Raw genomic sequence first — 19,743 nt, 5'->3', positions numbered from 1 at the left:
CCGCGTCCCCGGGGCTGGCAGGTGACACCACTGCCTGTCACGATGTGCCCGACTGCTGTCGCGACATGCCACCCCCTCCCTCCCCGCTCCATCTGCGGTGACAGCGACGCATCTGGCACGGGGGTCCCCGAGCAGCTGGTGGGGACACGGGGGGGGGGACACCGAGGGGACACTGGGGGACACCGGGGGCTCGCGGCCCCTCCGCGGCCCCGTCCCGTCCCCGCTGTCCCCTCCCGGTTTTGTTCCCCAGGCTGGCAGCGCCACCCCCTGTGCCGTGGGGAGGGGACACCGCTGTGACACCCGCGGGGACACGGGAGGCGCTGGGACCCCCCCAGAGCCGCCCCCGTGTCCCCTCCGTGTCCCCAAGGTCCCCTCGGGTGGCGGCTCCGGCAGCGAAGGGGTGACAGCGGCGGTGGCGGCGGTGCCAGCGCTGGCACCGGGCGGTGACAGATGGCGGAGGGACGCGGCCGCAGCCGGAATGACAGATGAGGCTCCGCCGGCAGCGCCGCTGCCATCGCCGCTGTCACTGTCACTGTCACTGTCACTGTCACTGTCGGTGCCACCGCCGTGTCATTGTCACCATCGTGGCACTGCCATCGCCATGTCAGTGCCATCGCCGTGTCGGTGCCAGTGTCACCCACACTGCCACGGCACTGTCACCATCACTGCCACCACCGTGTCAGTGCCACCACCGTGTCACTGTCACCGCCAGTGTCACCCGCACTGCCACGGCATTGTCACCATCTCTGCCACCACTGTGTCACTGTCACTGCCAGTGTCACCCGCACTGCCACAGCATTGTCACCATCACTGCCATCACCATGTCAGTGCCACCACCCTGTCACTGTCACTGCCAGTGTCACCCGCACTGCCACGGCATTGTCACCGTCAGTGCCACCAACGTGTCAGTGCCACCACCGTGTCAGTGCCAATGTCACCCACACCGCCATGGCACTGTCATTGTCACTGCTATCGCTGTGGCACTGCCACCACCATGTCACCACCAGCGTCACCTGCACCGCCATGGCATTGTCACCACCACTGCCACCACCGTGTCACTGCCACCACCGTGTCACCCGCATCGCCCTGGCACTGTCACCACCGTGTCACCGCCAGTGTCACCCGTACCGCCGTGGCCCTGGCATTGTCACCACCCCACGGCGTTGTCCCTGTCCCTGCCCCTGTCGCTGTCCCTGTCACGACACCGGCGCTGGCACCGGCCTCGCCATTGTCCTGGCACTGCCACTGTCGCCGGCGCTGCCATCGTCCCCCCGCGCGGTGCCACCTCCGGCAGCGCCACCGCCGCTGTCGCCGTCACCTGCGGGGCCCTGCGGGGTCACAGTGACGGGGGACGGGGCCGCGGGGGGTGGCGGCCACTCCGGGTCCCCCCAATGTCCCCCAATGTCCCCCACACGTACCTTGTGTCCCCCCAGTGTCCCCCAATGTCCCCCACACGTCCCTTGTGTCCCCCCGGTGTCCCTCCCGTGTCCCCCCGGTGTCCCCGCGCGTCCCCCCCGCTCCATCCCGCCATGGGCGTGGCCTGTGCCCCAGTGGGCGTGTCCCCTCACAGAGTGGGCGGTCCTATCTACACAGTGGGCGTGTTCGCCACCAGTGGGCGTGTCCCCTAGTGGGCGTGGCCATTCCCGCGTGGGCGTGGCCGGCGCGCGCTTCCCGCGGCAAAAGTGAGGCGGGCGCCAACTTCGGGCAAAACTTTCCCCGCGCGCCGCCGGCACCGGGACCCCCGGGACCCCCCCGGCACCCCCCGGCCCCGCGGAGCCCCCGCCATGCCCGGCCGGGGCTGACAGCGCCGCCATGTACTCCCCGTACTGCCTCACCCAGGTACGGCCGCGCCGGGCTCCGGGACCGGGGGGCGCCGGTAACGGCGGCGGTGCGGGGGGGGGGTGAGGGGGGGGTGTTACCGGTGCCCTTTGCCGCTCACGGCCATCGGCTGCTGCCCCCCCAAAACGGGGGGTAACGGGTGCGGGGCGACCCCTCCGCGGGCGCCGGTGCCTCCCGGGGCAGCGGGCACCGAGCTGGGGCCGGTCCCGGGGCTGCCGTCCCGCTCCGGCTGCTCGGTGCGGGGGCTCCCGGTTGTGCCTGGAACGGAGCGGACCGAGCCCCGGTGCCGCGGGGACCCCGCGGGAGGCGCGGGGGGCTCGGAGCGGGACCCCGGTGCCACGGGGGGGTTCGCGTGCCCGGTTCCGCCGGGACGGGCGGGACCCCGGCCCCGGAGCGCGGTTGCGGCACCGGGACCCTCCGAGCGCGTCCGGGAGGCTCCGGGGGCGACTTCGGGGGCCGCACTCGGGCGAAACCCCGCGGGGGCACCGAGTCGGGGGCGCCTCGTTCCGGGGGGGCCGCGGGGCGATCGCGGCGGGGCCCGGGGGGGGCCGCGGTCCCGATTTTGGCGGGGGAGGAGCAGCAGCGGCCGCGTCTCGGAGCTGGCACAACTCGGGGGTCCCCGCTGGGCTCCGCGCCCCCCCCGCGCTGTCCCGGGACGCCCCCGGCGCCCCCCCGGGGCGGTTTGCGGGGCCGCCCCCGCCGGGCGTTGCTGTTCCCCCCCCCGTTGCCCTTTTCTCCCGCTTTTCGGGGCGGTTTTGGCGGCCGGTTGCGTCTGGGCCGGCGGCCAGCGGCGCTTCTCGCAGCTTCGGCGCCCGCCCCGCACACGCGTGTGCACGCGCCAGGGACACGCCAGCGCACACGCGTGTGCCCCGTGTGTGCCCCGCGTGCGCCCCGCGTGTGCCCCTGCCCGTGCCCGTGACCCCCCGCGCCCCCGGGCCCCGCGCTCGGTACCGGGGCGCTCCCCCCGCGCCGCCCCGCCCGCCCCGGGGCGGCTTTGGGCCGGTGCCACCGGCGGATTCCGGGCCAGCGGCTGCGCCGGGAGCGCCCGGAGCGGGGCTGTGGAACGGGCGGGCACGGGATGGCCTCGGGGCAGCGGCGGGCGGTGTCCTCCCGGTGTCCCCCTGGTGTCCTGGCAGCGGCTCCGGCCTCCTTGGGGACACCTCAGGCTGTGGCTGGCGGTGTCCCGCATCACCCCCGTGTCCCCTCGTGTCCCCCTGTGTCCCTCTGCATCCCTGCCATGTCCCTGAGGGTCCCCCCGTGTCCCTTCGTGTCCCCTCCCCGCCGCACGGAGCCACCCCCGGCCCGTCCCCGTCCCCATCCCGGCTGTCACCACCGGCGTGTCCCGAGCCCTGTCCCGGTGCCCTGGTGGCATCAGGGGGTGGTGGCCGAGCCCGTCCCTGGCCCTTGGCAGGAGCCGTGGTGGCACAGGTGTGACACGGGTGTGACAGGGCACAGGTGGGACAACACATGTATGAAAAGGTGCATCCGTGACACGCATGTGGCGGGGGACAGGTGTGACACACGTGATGGTGCACAGGTGTGACACACGTGTGACAAGGCACAGGTGTGACGAGGACAGAGCCGCACACGCGTGTGCCACAGCCCCGTGCACACGTGGCAGCCGCATTGGTGACACGCGTGTGCCACGGGCGCGTGCCAGGCGTGTGGCACAGCCCCGCCGTGTGCCAGCCCCGGTGCCAGCCCCGGTGCCCCCCGAGCCGTGCGTGGCTGATGCAATCGGGGCAGGGGGAGGCACCAACCCCCCCCTGGAACCGCAAACGGGGGGGACACGGAGGAGGGGGGGACACACGGGGGGACACGTGTGGCTCCATTTGCGACCCCCGGGCACGCGTGGCTCCGTGCGTGCCCCCCCCGCACCCCCGTGCCGCAGTGCTGGGCTCAGCGCCCTCCCCGTGTCCCCCCCTTGTCCTCCCCGTGTCCCCCTCCCCATATCCCTGTCCCCATATCCCCATCCCCGTGTCCCTCCCCGTGTCCCCCTCCCCGTGTCCCCCTCTCCGTGTCCCCATCCCCATATCCCTGTCCCCATATCCCCATCCCCGTGTCCCTTCCCGTGTCCCCCTCGCCGTGTCCCCCTCATGTCCCCATCCCCATATCCCCATCCCCGAGTCCCCCCCTTGTCCTCTCCATGTCCCCCTCCCCATATCCCCATCCCCGTGTCCCTCCCCGTGTCCCCCTCCCCGTGTCCCCCCGCTCGCCGGCGGCATCAATAATGGAGGAGCCTTGGCCGGGCCGGGGGTCCCTGAATTATTGATGGGCCACAAAAAGCTTTCTTGGACGCCGCAGCCGCGCGGGGCCCCCCCGGCCCGGGCTGGCACCGATCCACGGCGGGGGCCGGGCCGCGGGGTCCGCGCCGGGGCGGGAGCGGGGCCGGGGCCGCGGGGAGCTCCCGGCACGGCCCGGAACGGCTCCCGCGCTGCCGAACCGCGGCCGAACCGCGCGGAGCCCCCCGGGACCCCCCCCAGAGCCCGGCCCGGATGCGGGGTCCCGGCCGGGAGCGGGGGAAGCGCGGGGCGGATGCTCCGGTTCCCCTCGAGCCGCCCGCACGCCCGGGACGCTCCACGTGGCCGCGGGCAGGGCCGGGCGGGCGCTTCCCGTGCGCGCCCCCGAACGGCGGAGCGCCCCCATCCCATCCCATCCCATCCCATCCCGAGCGTGCCACGGTGCCCCCGCAGTGCCAGCCCCATCCCCCCGGTGCCAGGGTGCCCCCCGAGCCCCCTTCTGGGCCGCCTGGTTCCCTGCCAGAAGCATCCGGCGCGTTCCGTGCGAGGCCACCTGGACGCCGAGGTCCCCCCCGGGCACCGGGGCCCTCCCGAGCCCCCCCGGGCCCGCGCTCGGGGGTCCAGGACGCCCCCGAGCCGCCGCCCCCCCCCCCGGCCGCCCTCCCCCCCCTCCGCACGCACGGGAGGGTCTTGGCAGCGGCGCAGGGGCCGCCGGGGGGATTTTTGGCGGCAATTCCGGCTGTTTCGGGCTGTTTTCTCTCTCTCGCGGCGAAGCCGAGGGCCGGGGGGAGCTGGCAGCGGCGCGGGAGGGCGGGCGCAGCCGGGGCCTGTTTCGGGCTGTTTTCTCTCTCTCGCGGCGAAGCCGAGGGCCGGGGGGAGCTGGCAGCGGCGCGGGAGGGCGGGCGCAGCCGGGGCGGGGGGGCTGCGGGAGAGGGGAGGGGGGGGCGCAGCTCGCTCGGTTTGTGGTGGATTTTTTTTTCTTTTTTCTTTTTTCTCATTTTTCCCTTTTTTTTTTTTTTTTTGTCTTTTTTTTCCCTCTTTTCTGTTTTTTCTGGGCTTTTCCCTCCCGCTCCGGCGCCGCCCCCCCTGCCGCCGCGCTGGCGCTCTGCCGGGCGCTCGCAGCTGCGGACGCGGCGACGTGGCTTCGCCCGAGACTGCGGCTCAATGCGGGCCCGGCGCAGCCAATGGCAGCCCCGCGGCTCCGCGGCACCGGCCCCGGACCCCGCCTCGGCACCGGGACCCCCGCCCCGCCCGGAGCCCCGGCCCGCGTGCCCGCCCCGCGCCCGGGCCTCCGGAACCTTCCGTGCTGGCCGGGCCGCGCCGGGCGGGGGTCCCCGGGTGCTGGGGAGGGGGTCCCGGGCGTTGGGGAGGGGTCCGGGTGTGAGGGCGGGGGCAGCGGGGCCGGAGGCTCTTTGTGTGTGCCGGGTCTGGGGGGGACGGAGGCGCTCGGGGCGCTGACCCCCGCACACCTGGGCTGGCCTGGGGACACCGGGCCTGGCCTGGCGGTCACTCTGCTGTCCTGAGGGGTCACTCTGGTGTGCCAAAAGGTCACTCAGGTGTCAGGGAGGGGCCCCAGGTGTCCCCCAGCCCCCCCTGCACCGAGCAGATGCTGCTGGGCCTGGCCCTGGGGTCCTGTGCGGGCATCCCGGGCCAGGGGGGGTCACCACCATGCCCGTCCCCCCCAGGAAAACCTCCCCAAAGCCGCGGCTTTGGGTTGAAAACCGCGAGGTTTGGGGCCGGGCTGAGCCGCTGCCCAGGCCCCGCTGCCGAAACGCCCAAATTTTGGTTTCTTTCCTTTGCACAGAGGGATTTAATTACCGGGGGGGTGCGGAGGGGGAAAAGCGTTGGCTCCGAGCGCCGCGTCCGGGATTTTGGGGGCAGAAACGTCGGGTTTGGGCCGTTCCGCGCTGGGGCCGCCGCGGGGCCGGGGCAGGCGGCCAAATCCGGGCCGGGGGCGGCCGGGGAGGGAGCGGGACCCCCGGAACCCCCCCGGCCCCGGGGCCGTCCTCGCCCGACCCTTTTTGCACGAGGGCTTTGCACGAGCACGAGGGGCCGCAGCGGGACCCCCCCCCCCTCCCCAAACCTCCCCGTTCCCCCCCGCGCTCGGGGATTTTTGGGGCGAATCCGCGAGGTTTTGGCCAAGCCCCCCCCGGGGGTCTCAGCCCCCCCCCTCCCCATCCCCCCCCTCCCCGTGCTCCCCTCCCCCCCCCCGGTGTCCCCCCGTTGCACGCGCGGGGCGCACTCGCCCCCCCCATTTCGGGCCACGCCCCCTTCTGTCAAACCACGCCCATGTAACCACGCCCCCCTCTGCGCTGGCCAATGGGGAGGCCGCTCCCCCCCGCGCGCTGCGCTCCCATGGCCGCGGCCCGCTCCGGTCCCGGGTGCCAAAAAGGGGCCGCGGTGGCTCCCGCGCGCTCCGCGCCCGCGGCGGCGGCGGCTCCGGGACCCCCCGACAGCGACACCCCCGAACCCCCCAAAAACCGGGACCCCGGGACCCCTGCCCGCACACGCACACCGGCACCGGGCTCCGGCACGGAGCCCCGCACCGGGAGCCCCCCATCGCCGGTAACCGGGACCCCGCGCTGCCAGCCCGGACCCCGCTGCTCCATCCCGCCGGTACCGGCATCCCCGACACCTGCGAGTCCCCCAGCACCGTCCGCACCCCCGGGCCCGCCCCCGCCTCCCGGTAGTCCCCGTTAACCCCTTCCCCCCCGCTCCGTGCGCTCCCCCCGTCCCCGCCTGTCGCCCCCCGGTTCTGCCCCCGCCGGGGCCCGACTGGCAGCTGCCGACGGCCGGGATGAGCCGCCGCGATGGTACGGACGGGACGGGCCGGGACGGGGAGCGGCGGGGGCCGGGCACCGGGACGCGCACCGGGGGCACCGGGGACTGCGACAGCGACCGGGAAGGGGCCGGGCACCGGCGGCACCGGGGAGCGGGGAGAAGGGAAGGGCAGCGGAGGCGCTGGCAGGGGAACGGAGGCGTCACCGGGGACTGCTGGGGACGGAGATCGGTGCCACCGGGGACTGCCGGGGACGGAGATCGGTGCCACCGGAGACTGCTGGGGGACGGAGATCTGTGCCACCGGCGCTGGCTCGGCAGCAGGGACCGGCGCTGGGGATGGGGACCGGGGGGCCGAGCCGCGACGGCAGCGGGAGCATCACCGGGAGGCGGACGGGGACGAGCGGGGAGGGACGGGGCTGATGTGACACCGGGGACCGGGCTGTGGTGGCACCGGGAACGGGGCTGTGGTGATACCGGGAACGGAGCCGTGCTGATACCGGGAACCGGGCTGTGGTGGCACCGGGAACGGAGCCGTGCTGATACCGGGGATGGGGCTGTGTTGGCACTGGCGATGGAGCTGTGGCAGTACCGGGAACGGGGCTGTGGCGGTACCGGTGATGAGGCTGCAGTGACACCGGGAACACCGGCATGAGCCTGTGGTGGTGGCTCCGGTGATGAGACTGTGGCGGTGACACCGGGGACCGGGCTGTGGTGGCACCGGGGACAGGGACGGGACTGGGACGGGCTCAGCCATCCCCGCTCCGGCCACACGGGAGCCCCGCGGCACCGGGAGCCGCCTCTTCCCCGGGGCACCGGAACCCGGAGCATCCCCGCGGGGCCGGGACTGCCGGATCCCCCTGGGACCGCCGGGATCCCCCATCTCCGGTGCCCGCGGGACGGGGATGGGGCCGGGCCGGGCGCGGGTGGTGCCCAGCCCGGCCCGGCCCAGCCCGTGCCGTTTGTGCCCTCCCTGCAGGATGAGTTCCACCCCTTCATCGAGGCGCTGCTGCCCCACGTCCGGGCCTTCTCGTACACCTGGTTCAACCTGCAGGCCCGCAAGCGCAAGTACTTCAAGAAGCACGAGAAGCGATGTCCAAGGAGGAGGAGCGCGCCGTCAAGGACGAGCTGCTGGGCGAGAAGCCGGAGGTCAAGCAGAAATGGGCCTCGCGCCTCCTGGCCAAGCTGCGCAAGGACATCCGGCCCGAGTGCCGCGAGGACTTCGTGCTCTCCGTCACCGGCAAGAAGGCGCCGTGCTGCGTGCTCTCCAACCCCGACCAGAAGGGCAAGATCCGCCGCATCGACTGCCTGCGCCAGGCCGACAAGGTGTGGCGCCTGGACCTGGTGATGGTCATCCTGTTCAAGGGCGTCCCGCTGGAGAGCACGGACGGCGAGCGCCTGGCCAAGGCGCCGCAGTGCGCCAGCCCCGGCCTCTGCGTGCAGCCCCACCACATCGGCGTCACCATCAAGGAGCTCGACCTCTACCTGGCCTACTTCGTGCACTCGCCGGGTGAGTGGGGGGCCGCCGAGCCCCCGGACCCCGATCCCGGCGGCGGGCGCGGTGCCCGGCCCCGCCCGGCGTCCCCGCGGCCCCGCCCGGGGCGTCCCTGCCCGGCCTCGCTCGCACAAAGCGGCGCCGAGTGCCAGCGCACGCGCCCGGCGCCGCCTGCCAAGCCCGCGTGCCAGGGTGGGCACCGGCGTTGGCACCGGGACGGGTGCTGGGTTTGGCACCGGTGCCGGCACCGGGAATGGCACCGGGATGGGAACCGGGATGGGAACCGACATTGGCACCGGATGGGCACCGGGATTGGCACCGGGGCTGTGCCGGGCACCGGGATCCGTGCTGCGGGCACCGGGCTGTGCCAGGGCTGTGCCAAGCGCCCGTGCCTGGGGGTTTTGGTGCCACACACGGGGCTGGGGGTGTCACACGAGTGTGACACGGGAATGGGGGGCTCACGCAAGTGTGCAAACGCAGCTGAGGTGGGGGGCACGCGCGTGTGAACGCAGGGGGAGACCCCAGCCCGGGCGCTCACCCTCCCCGTCCCTGCGGCTGCAGATCTGGGGTTGAATCTGGGGGGTTTGGGGAATTTTAGGGCCGAACCTGGGGAATTCGGGCAGTTTTGGGGCCGGATCCGGGGTTTGAGGAATTTTGGGGCCGGATCCGGGGGGTTTAGGCAATTCTGGGGCCAGTTCCAGGGGCTTTGGGTCTCTCCGGTGCCCCCGTCCTTCGCGGGCGCTGAGGGCGCCGATGGAGCCGCTCTGGGGGTGCCCATCGCGCCCCCCTCCCCAAATCCCCCTCCGCGCCCCCACCCCCGACCCCGCGCACCCACGGGGGGGTCCCAGCCCCCCCCTTTGCCCCCCCTACCCCCCCGCCCCCCCCGGCCCAGCTGCCGGGGCTCCGATCCCCCGAGCGCGGCTCCCACCCGGCACCGCCCAAAATGGCCCCGGTTGGCACCGTGCCCCCGGTGCGCGGCACGAGGCCCCGCCGGCGGCCCCGGCCCCCCCCGCCGGCCCCCCCGCGGCCCCCCCCGCCCCCTCCCCACGCCGGGGGCCCTTTGGCTGCCGCGGCCCGGGGGGGGCTCGGTGCCAACCCCCCTCGCGCGTAAGATGGCGGCGCCTGTTGGCACCCGAACCGCTCTGCGGCACCGCGGCCCCCGGCACCGGGACCCCCGGGCCGTGAGAGCCCCCCAGAGAGACCCCCCCGGTACCGGGACCCCCCCAGAGCCCCCCCGTCAGCACCGGGACCCCCGAGCTGTGACACCCCCCCAAAGAGACCCCCCCCCGGTACCGGGACCCCGAGCTGTGAGACCCCCCCCTCCCTCAGAACCCCCCCGGTACTGGGACCCCCCCAGAGCCCCCCCGCTTCAGCACTGGGACCCCCGAGCTGTGACACCCCCCCTCAGGGCCCCCCAGTACTGGGACCCCCGCTATGTGGGGACCCCCCTGAGCCCCCCGCCCGGTACCGGGACCCCCCTAGAGCTCCCCCCCCCCGGTTCCAAGACCCCCGTGCCAAGGGGTGTTACCCCCCCCCCAAAACCCCCCCGGGCACCCCCAGCCTGCCCCCCACCCCCCCGGGGGGGCACCTGGGAACACATTGGGGTCCCCTCCTCATGGTGGGGGGGAGACGGGTTTGGTCGGGGGGGGCTGCAAGGAGGAGGGACACGGGGACAGGGTGAGGAGGGGGCTGCGGGGTGAGGAGGGGGCTGCGGGGGGACACACGCGTACAGGGTGAGGAGGGGGCTGCGGGGTGAGGAGGGGGCTGCGGGGGGACACACGCGTACAGGGTGAGGAGGGGGCTGCGGGGTGAGGAGGGGGCTGCGGGGGGACACACGCGTACAGGGTGAGGAGGGGGCTGCGGGCAGCTCGGTCTGGGGGGCCTTTGGGGGGGTCCAGGTGCGCTGCGGGCGCTGCCCAGGTGCTGCTCCCCCTCCCCCCCCTCGGTGTGGGGGACGCAGGTGCGGGTGGGGGGGGGACACCCCCGGGGGGGGAGGGGGGCGCAGCTGCCCAGCAGCACCTGAACCCCCCCCAGTCACGGGCAGGGGCTGGGGGGGCTCTGGGGCTGAGGGGGGGGTGCAGGGACCCCTCCCCCCCCAATGGCTCTGGAGGGGATTTGGGGCTGGGGGGAGGACCCGGGGGTTGGGGGGGGGCGTGGGGGGGGGGGGGGGGTCTGCCACGCGCGCCCCCCCCAGCCGAGATCTCGCGACCCCGCGCGTGCCCCGGTGACCTCTGACCCCCCCGGGGTCACACGGTGGGGTCAGCACCGGGGGGGGGCACAAACGGAGCCCCGGTGGGTGGGGGGGGGATACCCCCAACAATCCGATCTGGGGGGGCGTCCCACGGGATGGGGGTCCCGGGGGGGTTCCCAGGTGTGGGGGGGTACCCGGGGGGGGTTTGTGTGTTTGGGGGGGTAACCCGGGGTGTGTGTGTGTGTGTTTGGGGGGGTAACCCGGGGGGGGTGTGTGTGTTTGGGGGGTTACCCGGGGGGGTGTGTGTGTTTGGGGGGGTAACCCGGGGGGGTGTGTGTGTGTTTGGGGGGGGTTACCCGGGGGGGTGTGTGTGTTTGGGGGGGTAACGCGGGGTGTGTGTGTGTGTGTTTGGGGGGGTTACCCGGGGGGGGTGTGTGTGTTTGGTTGGGGGGGTTACCCCGGGGGGGGTGTGTGTGTTTGGGGGGGTAACGCGGGGTGTGTGTGTGTGTGTTTGGGGGGGTAACCCGGGGGGGGTTTGTGTGTTTGGGGGGTAACCCGGGGGGGGTGTGTGTGTTTGGGGGGTTACCCGGGGGGGGGTTTGTGTGTTTGGGGGGGGTTACCCGGGGGGGGTGTGTGTGTTTGGGGGGGTACCCGGGGGTGTGTGTGTGTTTGGGGGGGTTACCCGGGGGGGGTGTGTGTGTTTGGGGGGTTACCCCGGCGCGCGGTGCCCCCCCCGCCCGGCACAGACAATGGGCGCTTTGTTGGCGCTGCCCGCTGGCGGGGGGCCAGAGCGCATTCCTGGCCCCCGGCCCGGCCCCACGGCGGCCCCCGAGCCCCCCCGGCCCCCCCGGTTCCCCCCCCCGTTCCGGCCCGTGCCAGCCCCGGCCCCCCCGAGCCCCCCCCCGGCCCGGCCCCGTGCCAGCCCCCCCCCCAAATCATCATCATCATCATCACCTGGCCCAGGGGTGGGGGGGGCGGGGACACCCCCCAAACCGGGCCCGGGACTGGGGGGGGGGAGCGGCCCGGGGGGGGCCGCGGGCACCGGCGGCGTCACCTGGAGCGACCCCGCGGGAACAACGGGGCCTTGAGCGGCACCGGGGCCGCCCCTCCCTCCCCCCCTCCCTCCGTGTCCCGGGGCCACCGCGGGGTCGGGGGGGGTCCGGGGCCGTGGCTGACCGCCCCCCCCCGGTTGTGTCCCCCCTGCCCAGATTCGGGACAATCGGACGGCGCCAACCCGCAGGGGGACGCGGACATCAAACCACTGCCCAACGGTGCGTGGCACCCCCCGTGTCCCTTGGTGTCCCCAAAGTGTCCCTGTGGTGTTCCCTCGTGTCCTCCTGTGTCCCCAGAGTCTCTCCGGTGTCCCCCGGGTGTCCCCACAGTGCCGTCTGTGTTCCCGGTATCCCCCTGGTGTCCCCTCGGTGTCCCCACAGTGCCCTCTGTGTCCCCCCTCCCCGTGTCTTCACTGTCACTGTGGTGTTCCCGCTGTCCCCCCCTCTGCCACAGCGCCCTGTGTCCCCTCAGTGTCCCCTCAGTGTCCCCTCAGTGCCCCCCTGCAGTGTCCCCAGCTCCTGTCCTTGCCCCTGCCAGTGTCCCCTGTGTCCCCCCATGTCCCCCTGTCCTGTCACCGCCCCACAGCGTCCCCCATGTCCCCAATGTCCCCCAGTGTCCTCCGTGTTCTGCCGCCCCCTTCTTTGCCCCCCTGACCCCACGGTGTCCCCCCCCCCCCGTGTCCCCAGGCCACCTGACCTTCCAGGATTGCTTCGTCACCTCGGGGGTCTGGAACGTGACGGAGCTGGTGAGGGTGTCCCAGAGTAAGTGGGGACAGCACGGGGGGGACACCGGGGGGGGGCTGGGGTGGGGGGACACCGGGGGGACAATGGGGGGACACCTGGGGGGACACCGGGGCACACCGGGGGACAGGGCTGGGGGGACACCAAGGGGACATGGGGAGGGGACACTGGGGGACACCAGGGGGGTCTGGGCTGGGGGGACACCGGGGGACACCACGAGGACACCAGGGGGAGGGGACAGAGCCTGGGATGGCACAGGGGGGGTCAGGAGGACACAGGAGCGGGGGGGACGCGGGGAGGGGACAGGAACGGGGGTGTCCCCGCTGCCTGGGTGGGTGGGTGTGTCCCCCACCTGTGCCCCCATTGTGGGTGGGTGTGTCCCCCACGTGTCCCCCGTGTCCCCCCAGCCCCCGTGGCCACGGCGTCGGGCCCCAACTTCTCCCTGGCTGACCTGGAGAGCCCGGGGGGCTACTACAACATCAGCCCCGTGGCGCTGGGCCGCCGGCCCCTGGGACCCCCGCCCGCCAGGTACGGCCCCCCGGGACCCCCGGGACCCCCGCCCGCCAGGTACGGCCCCCCGGGACCCCCGGGAACCCCCCCCGCCAGGTACGGCCCCCCGGGACCCCCGGGACCCCCCCCCCCCCGCCAGGTACGGCCCCCCGGGACCCCCCCCCCCCGCCAGGTACGGCCCCCCGGGACCCCCCCCCGCCAGGTACAGCCCCCCGGGACCCCCGGGACCCCCGCCCGCCAGGTACGGCCCCCCGGGACCCCCCCCCGCCAGGTACGGCCCCCCGGGACCCCCCAGGCCCCTCTCTGGGGGTGCTCCCCCATCCAGCCCCCCCTTTTTGGGGAGTTCCCACCCCCCAGGACCACCCGGCCACCCCCAGCCCTGGGGTCTGGCTGTTCCCCCGCGCACCCCACAAACCCCTGGGACCCCCCAGAACCTGCCCGGCCCCCCCCCCCGTTTGGGGGTTCACCCCCAGCCCCCGGGATTTGGGAGGTCCTAGAGGTGACCCCCGACCCCAGAGGTGACCCCCGACCCCAGAGGTGACCCCCGACCCCACGGTGACCCCGCTGTCCCCGCAGCGGCCCCAAGCGCCCCAAGGCTCTGGACGAGGCTGACCTGGACGCCCCCGGCGATGACGTTTTCTACCCCGGCCCGGGGCGGTCCCCGGCCCCCGGCAGCAGCCAGGGCCCCTGGGGGGGGGACGTGGACACCGGTGCGTGACGGTGACACCGGGGGGGGCGATGGCACCGGGGGGGGCGATGGCACCGGGGGGTGATGGTGACACCGGGGGGGGTCGATGGCACCGGGGGGTGACGGTGACACCGGGGGGGGGCGATGGCACCGGGGGGGGGGGACACGGGGGGGGGCGATGGCACCGGGGGGACACACCGGGGACAGCTGTGGCCGATGGGGGGGGGACATCGTCAGGGGACATCAGGGTGGTGGGGGCGTTACAGGGAAGGTCTGGGGACACTGGGGGGACGCGGGGACATGGGGAGGGGAGGGGGGCGGTAACGGGGAGGGTCTGGGGGCGCCGGGGGAGCACCGGGGAGGGCGGGTTCGTACCGGAGGGTTTGGGGAGGGGTCTCGGGGGGTACCGGGGTCTGACCCCCTCCCCTGTTTCCCCCCGCCATGCCCAGGCCCCGCGGCGCTGAAGAAGTCGGGCAAGCTGGATTTCTGCAGCGCGCTGTCGGGACACGGCGCCGCGCCCCGCATGGCCTTCGGCCACCACCCCCTGCCCGTGCTGGCCGGCGTCCGCCCCGGTGAGAGCCCCAGCACGCCCGGAGCTGCCGCGCGGCGGCTCCCGGTGCCCCCGGGCCGGGCGGGAACCGCGGGAACGGCGGGAACCGCGGGCGGGGAGGCTGCGGGGAGGGCGGGCGGGGGTCCGCGATGGCACGGGGACGGGACGGGGATGGGGAGGGGTCCTGGTGGTCGCGCTGGCGCTGAGGGTCCCTGCAGGCAGCCCGCGGGCCTCGGCCTCGGCGCTGCACTTCCCGTCGGGGTCCCTCCTGCCCCAGTCGAGCCCCTACTTCGCCCACCCCACCATCCGCTACCACCACGGGCAGGACTCGCTCAAGGACTTCGTGCAGTTCGTCTGCGCCGACGGCGCCGCCCAGGGCCCCCAGGTGCGGCGGGGACGGGCCCGGGGGGCGCGGGGACACCGGGGACACGCGGGGACAAACGGGGACACCGGGGGACACTGGGAACCCCGCCCCCGGAGGGGCGGGGCCGCGCTCCTGGATGCAAATGAGGCTGAGGAGGCGGGGCGCGTATGCAGATGAGGCGCGAGTAGGTGCGCGAGATGCAAATAAGGCGAGGGGTGTATGCAAATGAGACGCAGGGGGCGTTGTCCGTATGCAAATTTACCTCAAAGGCGGGGTCTGTATGCAAATGTCTCGCAGGGGGCGGTGCCCGTGTGCAAATATACCATAGGGGCGGGGCGTGTATGCAAATACACCATAGGGGGCGGTGTCTATGCGAATACACCACAGGCGGCGGGGTCTGTGTGCAAATACACAGCAGGGGGCGCGGTCTATGCAAATGCCCCTTATGGGGCGGGGTCTGTATGCAAATACACCACAGGGGGCGGGGTCTATGCAAACGAGACCAAGCGGCCGCGCTGGATGCAGAGGGGGTGACGGGGACCCCCGAACTCCGCCCTGGGGACCCCAAACTCGGGGACACCCCCTCACCTGGAGCCGCCCCCACCTGGGGCGCACCCCGGGGGCTGCAGGGCCGCTCCGCGACCCCCGCCCGCCCCCCCCGTGCCAGCCCCTCCCTCCCTCCGTCCCTCCCGCCGGTGCCGCTGCCCCGCCCGGCGGTCCCGGGGGTCCCGATGGTCCCGGTGGTCCCTCCCGGTGGTCCCGGGGGTCCCGGGGTCCGTCACGGTGTTCTCGTTGCAGCCGTGCGGGGCGCAGGGCCGGGCCGGGGGGGCTGCGGGGGCCCCCCTGCCCCGACCCCTGCCCCTGCCCCCGCCGGAGCCCAAAGCCCCCAGCGGCCCCCCCCGGCGGAGCCCCCCCCCGCACCCCGTAAGTGCCCCCGGCACCACCGGGACCCCCCCGGCACCATCGGGACCCCCCCGGCACCACCCCCGCACCCCACGGCTCCCCCCGCGCCCGCAGCCGGGCCCCGGCCGTGGGGGCAGGTGGGGGCGCAGGCAGGTGAGGTGCGGGTGCCCAGGTGTGGGTACAGATGTGGAGTGCAGGTGCCCAGGTGTGGCTGCAGCTGTGGGGTGCAGGTGCCCCAGTGTGGGTCCAGGTGCCCAGGTGTAAGGTACAGGTGAGCGGGTGAGGGTACAGAGGTGCCCAGCTGTGGGGCGCAGGGCGTGGCAGGTGAGGGTACAGAGGTGCCCAGCTGTGGGGCGCAGGGCGTGGCAGGTGCCACCTGGGGAGCTCCAGGCTGGTGCCAGCAAGCCGCCCCAGGGTGCCCCAGCACAGGGCGGCACCTGGGACCCAGGTGGTGACTGGCAGCAGGTGCCAGGTAACAGGTGCCAGCAGGTGAGAGGTGCCAGGTGGCACAGTGACCCAGGTGTCAGTGACCCAGGTGCCAGCAGGTGCCCAGTGCCAGGTGACACAGTGACCAAGGTGACCTAGGTGGCAGGAGCAGATGCCAGCAAGTGCCAGGTGGCACAGTGACCCAGGTGTCAGTACCCCAGATGCCAGCAGGTGCCATCAGCAGCAGGTGACAGGTGATACAGTGCCCCAGGTGCCAGTGATCCAGGTGACACAGTGACCCAGGGTGCAAAGGTGACAGCAGCAGCAGGTGACAGGTGACCCAGGTGTCAGTGCCCCAGGTGCCGACAGGTGACCCAGGGTGCCCCAGGTGCCATCAGGTGCCAGCAGCAGCAGGTGACAGGTGACACAGTGCCCCAGGTGCCATCAGGTGCCAGCAGCAGGGGACAGGTGACACAGTGCCCCCAGGTGCCAGTAGGTGCCAGCAGCAGGTGACAGGTGACACAGTGCCCAGGTGCCATCAGGTGCCAGCAGCAGGTGACAGGTGACACAGTGCCCCAGGTGCCAGCATGTGCCAGCAGCAGGGGACAGGTGACACAGTGCCCCAGGTGCCAGTAGGTGCCAGCAGCAGGTGACAGGTGACACAGTGCCCCAGGTGCCATCAGGTGCCAGCAGCAGGGGACAGGTGACACAGTGCCCCAGGTGCCAGCAGGTGACTGCGAGGTGCCCGCCCGGCCCGGCTGCCCGTGCATCCTCACCTGCATCATCGCCATCGCTCACCGGTCACCGGCCCCGGTGCTCATCCCCCCCCCGCCCCCCCCCCCGGTCATTCCAGCGGCTCCTGCGCCATTTCCGCCCCTTTTTACCCCATTTCCGCGGGGGGGGAGGGGCGGGGGGGGATCCCGGAGCCACCTGAGCCCCGGGGGGGGTAGGGGCGCACCTGAGGGCCCCCCCCTCGGGGGTCCCGCACAGGTGAGTACCTGGGGGGGGGGGGGGGGGGGGCTCGTACAGGTGTGGGGGGGGCGGGGGGGGGGGGGGCCGGGCACACCTGGGGGGGTGGGGGCGGTGCCCGGGGGGGTGGGCGGGTGCCCGCACCTGTCCGGGGGGCGGGGCCGGCTGAGCCCCCTCTCCCCGCAGCATTCGCAGCGTCAGGCGCCGCCCGCTGCCCCCCGCCTTGTCGGCCTCGGACCCCGCGACGGCAACTTTCTGAGCCTGCCCCAGCAGCAGGTACGGCACACCTGGGGACAGCTGGGGACAGCTGGGACACACCTGGGAGAGCTGGGACAGCTGGGACACCTGGGACACACCTGGGGACAGCTGAGACACACCTGGGGACAGCTGAGACACACCTGGGACAACCTGGGGACACATCTGGGACACACCTGGGGACACACCTGGGACAGCTGGGACACATCTGGGACACACCTGGGGACACCTGGGGACAGCTGGGACACACCTGGGACAACCTGGGGACACATCTGGGACACACCTGGGAACCCCCCCCGGGACACCTGGGGACCCTCCTGGGACATCTGGGGACCCCCTGCACACCCTGGGAACCCCACCCCGGACACCTGGGGAACCCCTGCTCACCTGGGACCCCCCCACCCACACCTGGGACCCCTCCTCTAGTTCTGGGTCACCCCCTTTGACCTCTGACCCCCCCCTTGGCCACCTGACCCCCCCCATCACACCTGGCTGCCACCCCGGCCACGCCCCCTGCAGTGACGTCACCGCGGGGACAAAGGAGGGCGTGGCCAGGCCGCCCCGGCGCGGCCGCCATTGGCCCCCCCCTGCCCCGTGGCACGAGGCCCGATTGGCTGCCTGCCCTGAAGCTGCGGCCGCTGATTGGCTGCCTGCCCTGAAGCTGCGGCCGCTGATTGGCTGGCGCGGGCGCTCGGGGCGCGGAGCCAATGGAGAGCGGAGCCAGGGCGGCAGCCAATGGGAGCGCTTGGCGCGCCGAGCGCAGCGGAACCCCATTGGCTGGCACGGCCAGGCGGGAGGGGGCGTGGCCGGCGCTGATTGGCTGGCACCGGCGGGCCTTGGCAGGCTGCGGGGCGCTGCGGCGGCACCGCGCGATCCCATTGGCTGCGCGCGGTGGTGCGGCGGCGGCTCGGCCAATGGCGGGGCGGGGCTCGCGGGGGGCGTGGCCAGGCGGAGGGGCTGCCCCCACCCCCCCCACCATGTGCCCACTTTGGGGACCCCCCAAGACCCTCCTGAGGGGCGGCCACGCGCCCACTTTTGGGGGGGGCCTGGGGGGCGGGGGCGACCCCAAAACCACTTGGGGGGTCCTGGGGGTTCCATCCCCCCCCCTCTCTGGAGACCCCAACCCAATTTTGGGGTCCTGGGGGGGTTCATCTATTTTTGTGGAGGTTCAGGACCCCCAAATTTGGGGGATTTTGGGGTCCCCGACCCCCCCTCTGCAGCCCTAGGGGGATTTTGGGTGTCCTTGGGGGATCGCGGGGGTCTGGGGGGGGGGGGTCGGCGTTTGTGTCCCCCCACTGACCCCCCCATTTGTTCTCCCCCCCCCCCTCCAGTCCTGGTTCCTCTGACCGCCGCCCCCGGACGAGGAGAACCGCCCGGAAAAAAAAGGAGAAAAACGGAAAAAAAAGAAAAAAAACAATTCCACAAAAAAAAACCCCACAAAAAAACCCCCCAAAAAATCAACAAAAAAAAGCAACAAAAGAAAAAAAAAAAGGCCGCAGCCCCCCCCCCCTATTTCCCACACCCACCCCCCCAAAAAACCAACAAAACCAAACCCGGCCCCCCCCGCCCCCCCATCCTCGCCGCCGTCCGCCCCCCCCCATGACGTGGATGAGGGTTCGGCCTCTCTGAGTGTCCCCCCCCCAAAAATAACCTCTCCCCCCCCTCAACCCCCAACCCCCCCCCCGGCACACACAGGGTCACCCCCGAGGGAATTTGGGGGGGGGGCAAAGCAGAGGGTTGAGGGAGGGGTCGCACCCCTTTAAACCCCACCCCCCACCAAAAAAACCCACAAAAAAATAATTAAAAAAAATCAAAACCCGCCCCTCCCCCCCCCCCCCCCCCGCCGCGCGCGCCCCCCCCCAATCACCAGCACCCCCCCCCCCCGCACCGCGCGCGCCCGGGGAGGCCCCCCCTCGCTGCAGGCCAGCGAGAGGGGGGGGATGGGGGGAGAGGGGGGGCAACACACCCCTGACCCCTCCCCCCCCATACCCCTCCCCCACAACCTTCGGGTCCCCCCCCCGCAAACCCAACCCACCCCCCCCTTTTATACCCCCCCCCCCGCTCATTTTTTAATTAAGTGCAATTACCCCCCCCGCGCCCCCCCCCCCGGGGTCAAACTCCCGCGTTTTGGGGTCAAACCCCCCCAGTTTGGGGTCAAACCCCCCCAGTTTGGGGTCAAACCCCAATTCCCCCCCCGGTTTGGGTCAAACCCCCCCCTCTTTGGGGATCCCCCCCTCATTTTGGGGTCAAACCCCATTTTAGGGTCAACACCCCCAATTTTGGGGTCAAACCCCCCCCCCCTTTGTGCTCCCCAGCCCCCCCCAAGGGTCAAACCCCCCATTCCCATTTTGGGGTCAAACCCCCCCTTTTCGGGTCTCTCCCGCCCCCCCCGCTCTCCAAGTGCTTTTTTGGGGGCAAATCCCCAATTTTCCCATTTCCCCAATTTTCCCCATTTTTCCCCATCGGGGGCGCTCCCCCCCCCCCCATTTTTTTATTTTTTATCGTTTTTGGCTCATTTCGCTCCGAGCTCGCGTTCCGGGGGGGTCACGGGGGGGGGTTTTTGGGGACATTTCGCTCATTTTTGGGGTTTTCTGCACCTTCGGCCGGGTGGGGGGGGGTGGGATGGGCCCCTCCCCCCTTTCCCCTCCCCCCCCCCGGGATTTTGGGGTCAAACGGACCAAAATCGCCTTTGCCTTAGACCCCCCCGCGTGCCTTCCCCCCCCACCCGCGACCCCTCCCCAA

The 19,743-nt window shown here is 73.0% G+C and overlaps 1 protein-coding gene across 1 annotated transcript; it reads left to right on the top strand.

Moving 5' to 3' along the window:
- Nucleotides 1-1,728: 1,728 nt before the first annotated feature.
- Nucleotides 1,729-18,400, top strand: NFIX (nuclear factor I X). Its single transcript, XM_054293019.1, is given in 11 exon segments — nucleotides 1,729-1,839; nucleotides 7,837-7,945; nucleotides 7,948-8,367; nucleotides 11,752-11,814; nucleotides 12,283-12,357; nucleotides 12,744-12,864; nucleotides 13,423-13,556; nucleotides 13,984-14,106; nucleotides 14,303-14,469; nucleotides 16,933-17,022; nucleotides 18,333-18,400. Coding segments are annotated over 11 exon segments (1,344 nt in total). The 5' UTR covers nucleotides 1,729-1,812; the 3' UTR covers nucleotides 18,348-18,400.
- Nucleotides 18,401-19,743: the final 1,343 nt, after the last annotated feature.

Source organism: Melozone crissalis, unplaced genomic scaffold (assembly GCF_028551555.1).
Source record: "Melozone crissalis strain CALT ecotype California unplaced genomic scaffold, PUWL_Pcris_2 ptg000122l_1, whole genome shotgun sequence".
Lineage (NCBI taxonomy): Eukaryota > Metazoa > Chordata > Aves > Passeriformes > Passerellidae > Melozone > Melozone crissalis.
Note: the sequence above shows the minus strand (reverse complement) of the source record. Positions and strands in the feature narration are given on the sequence as shown.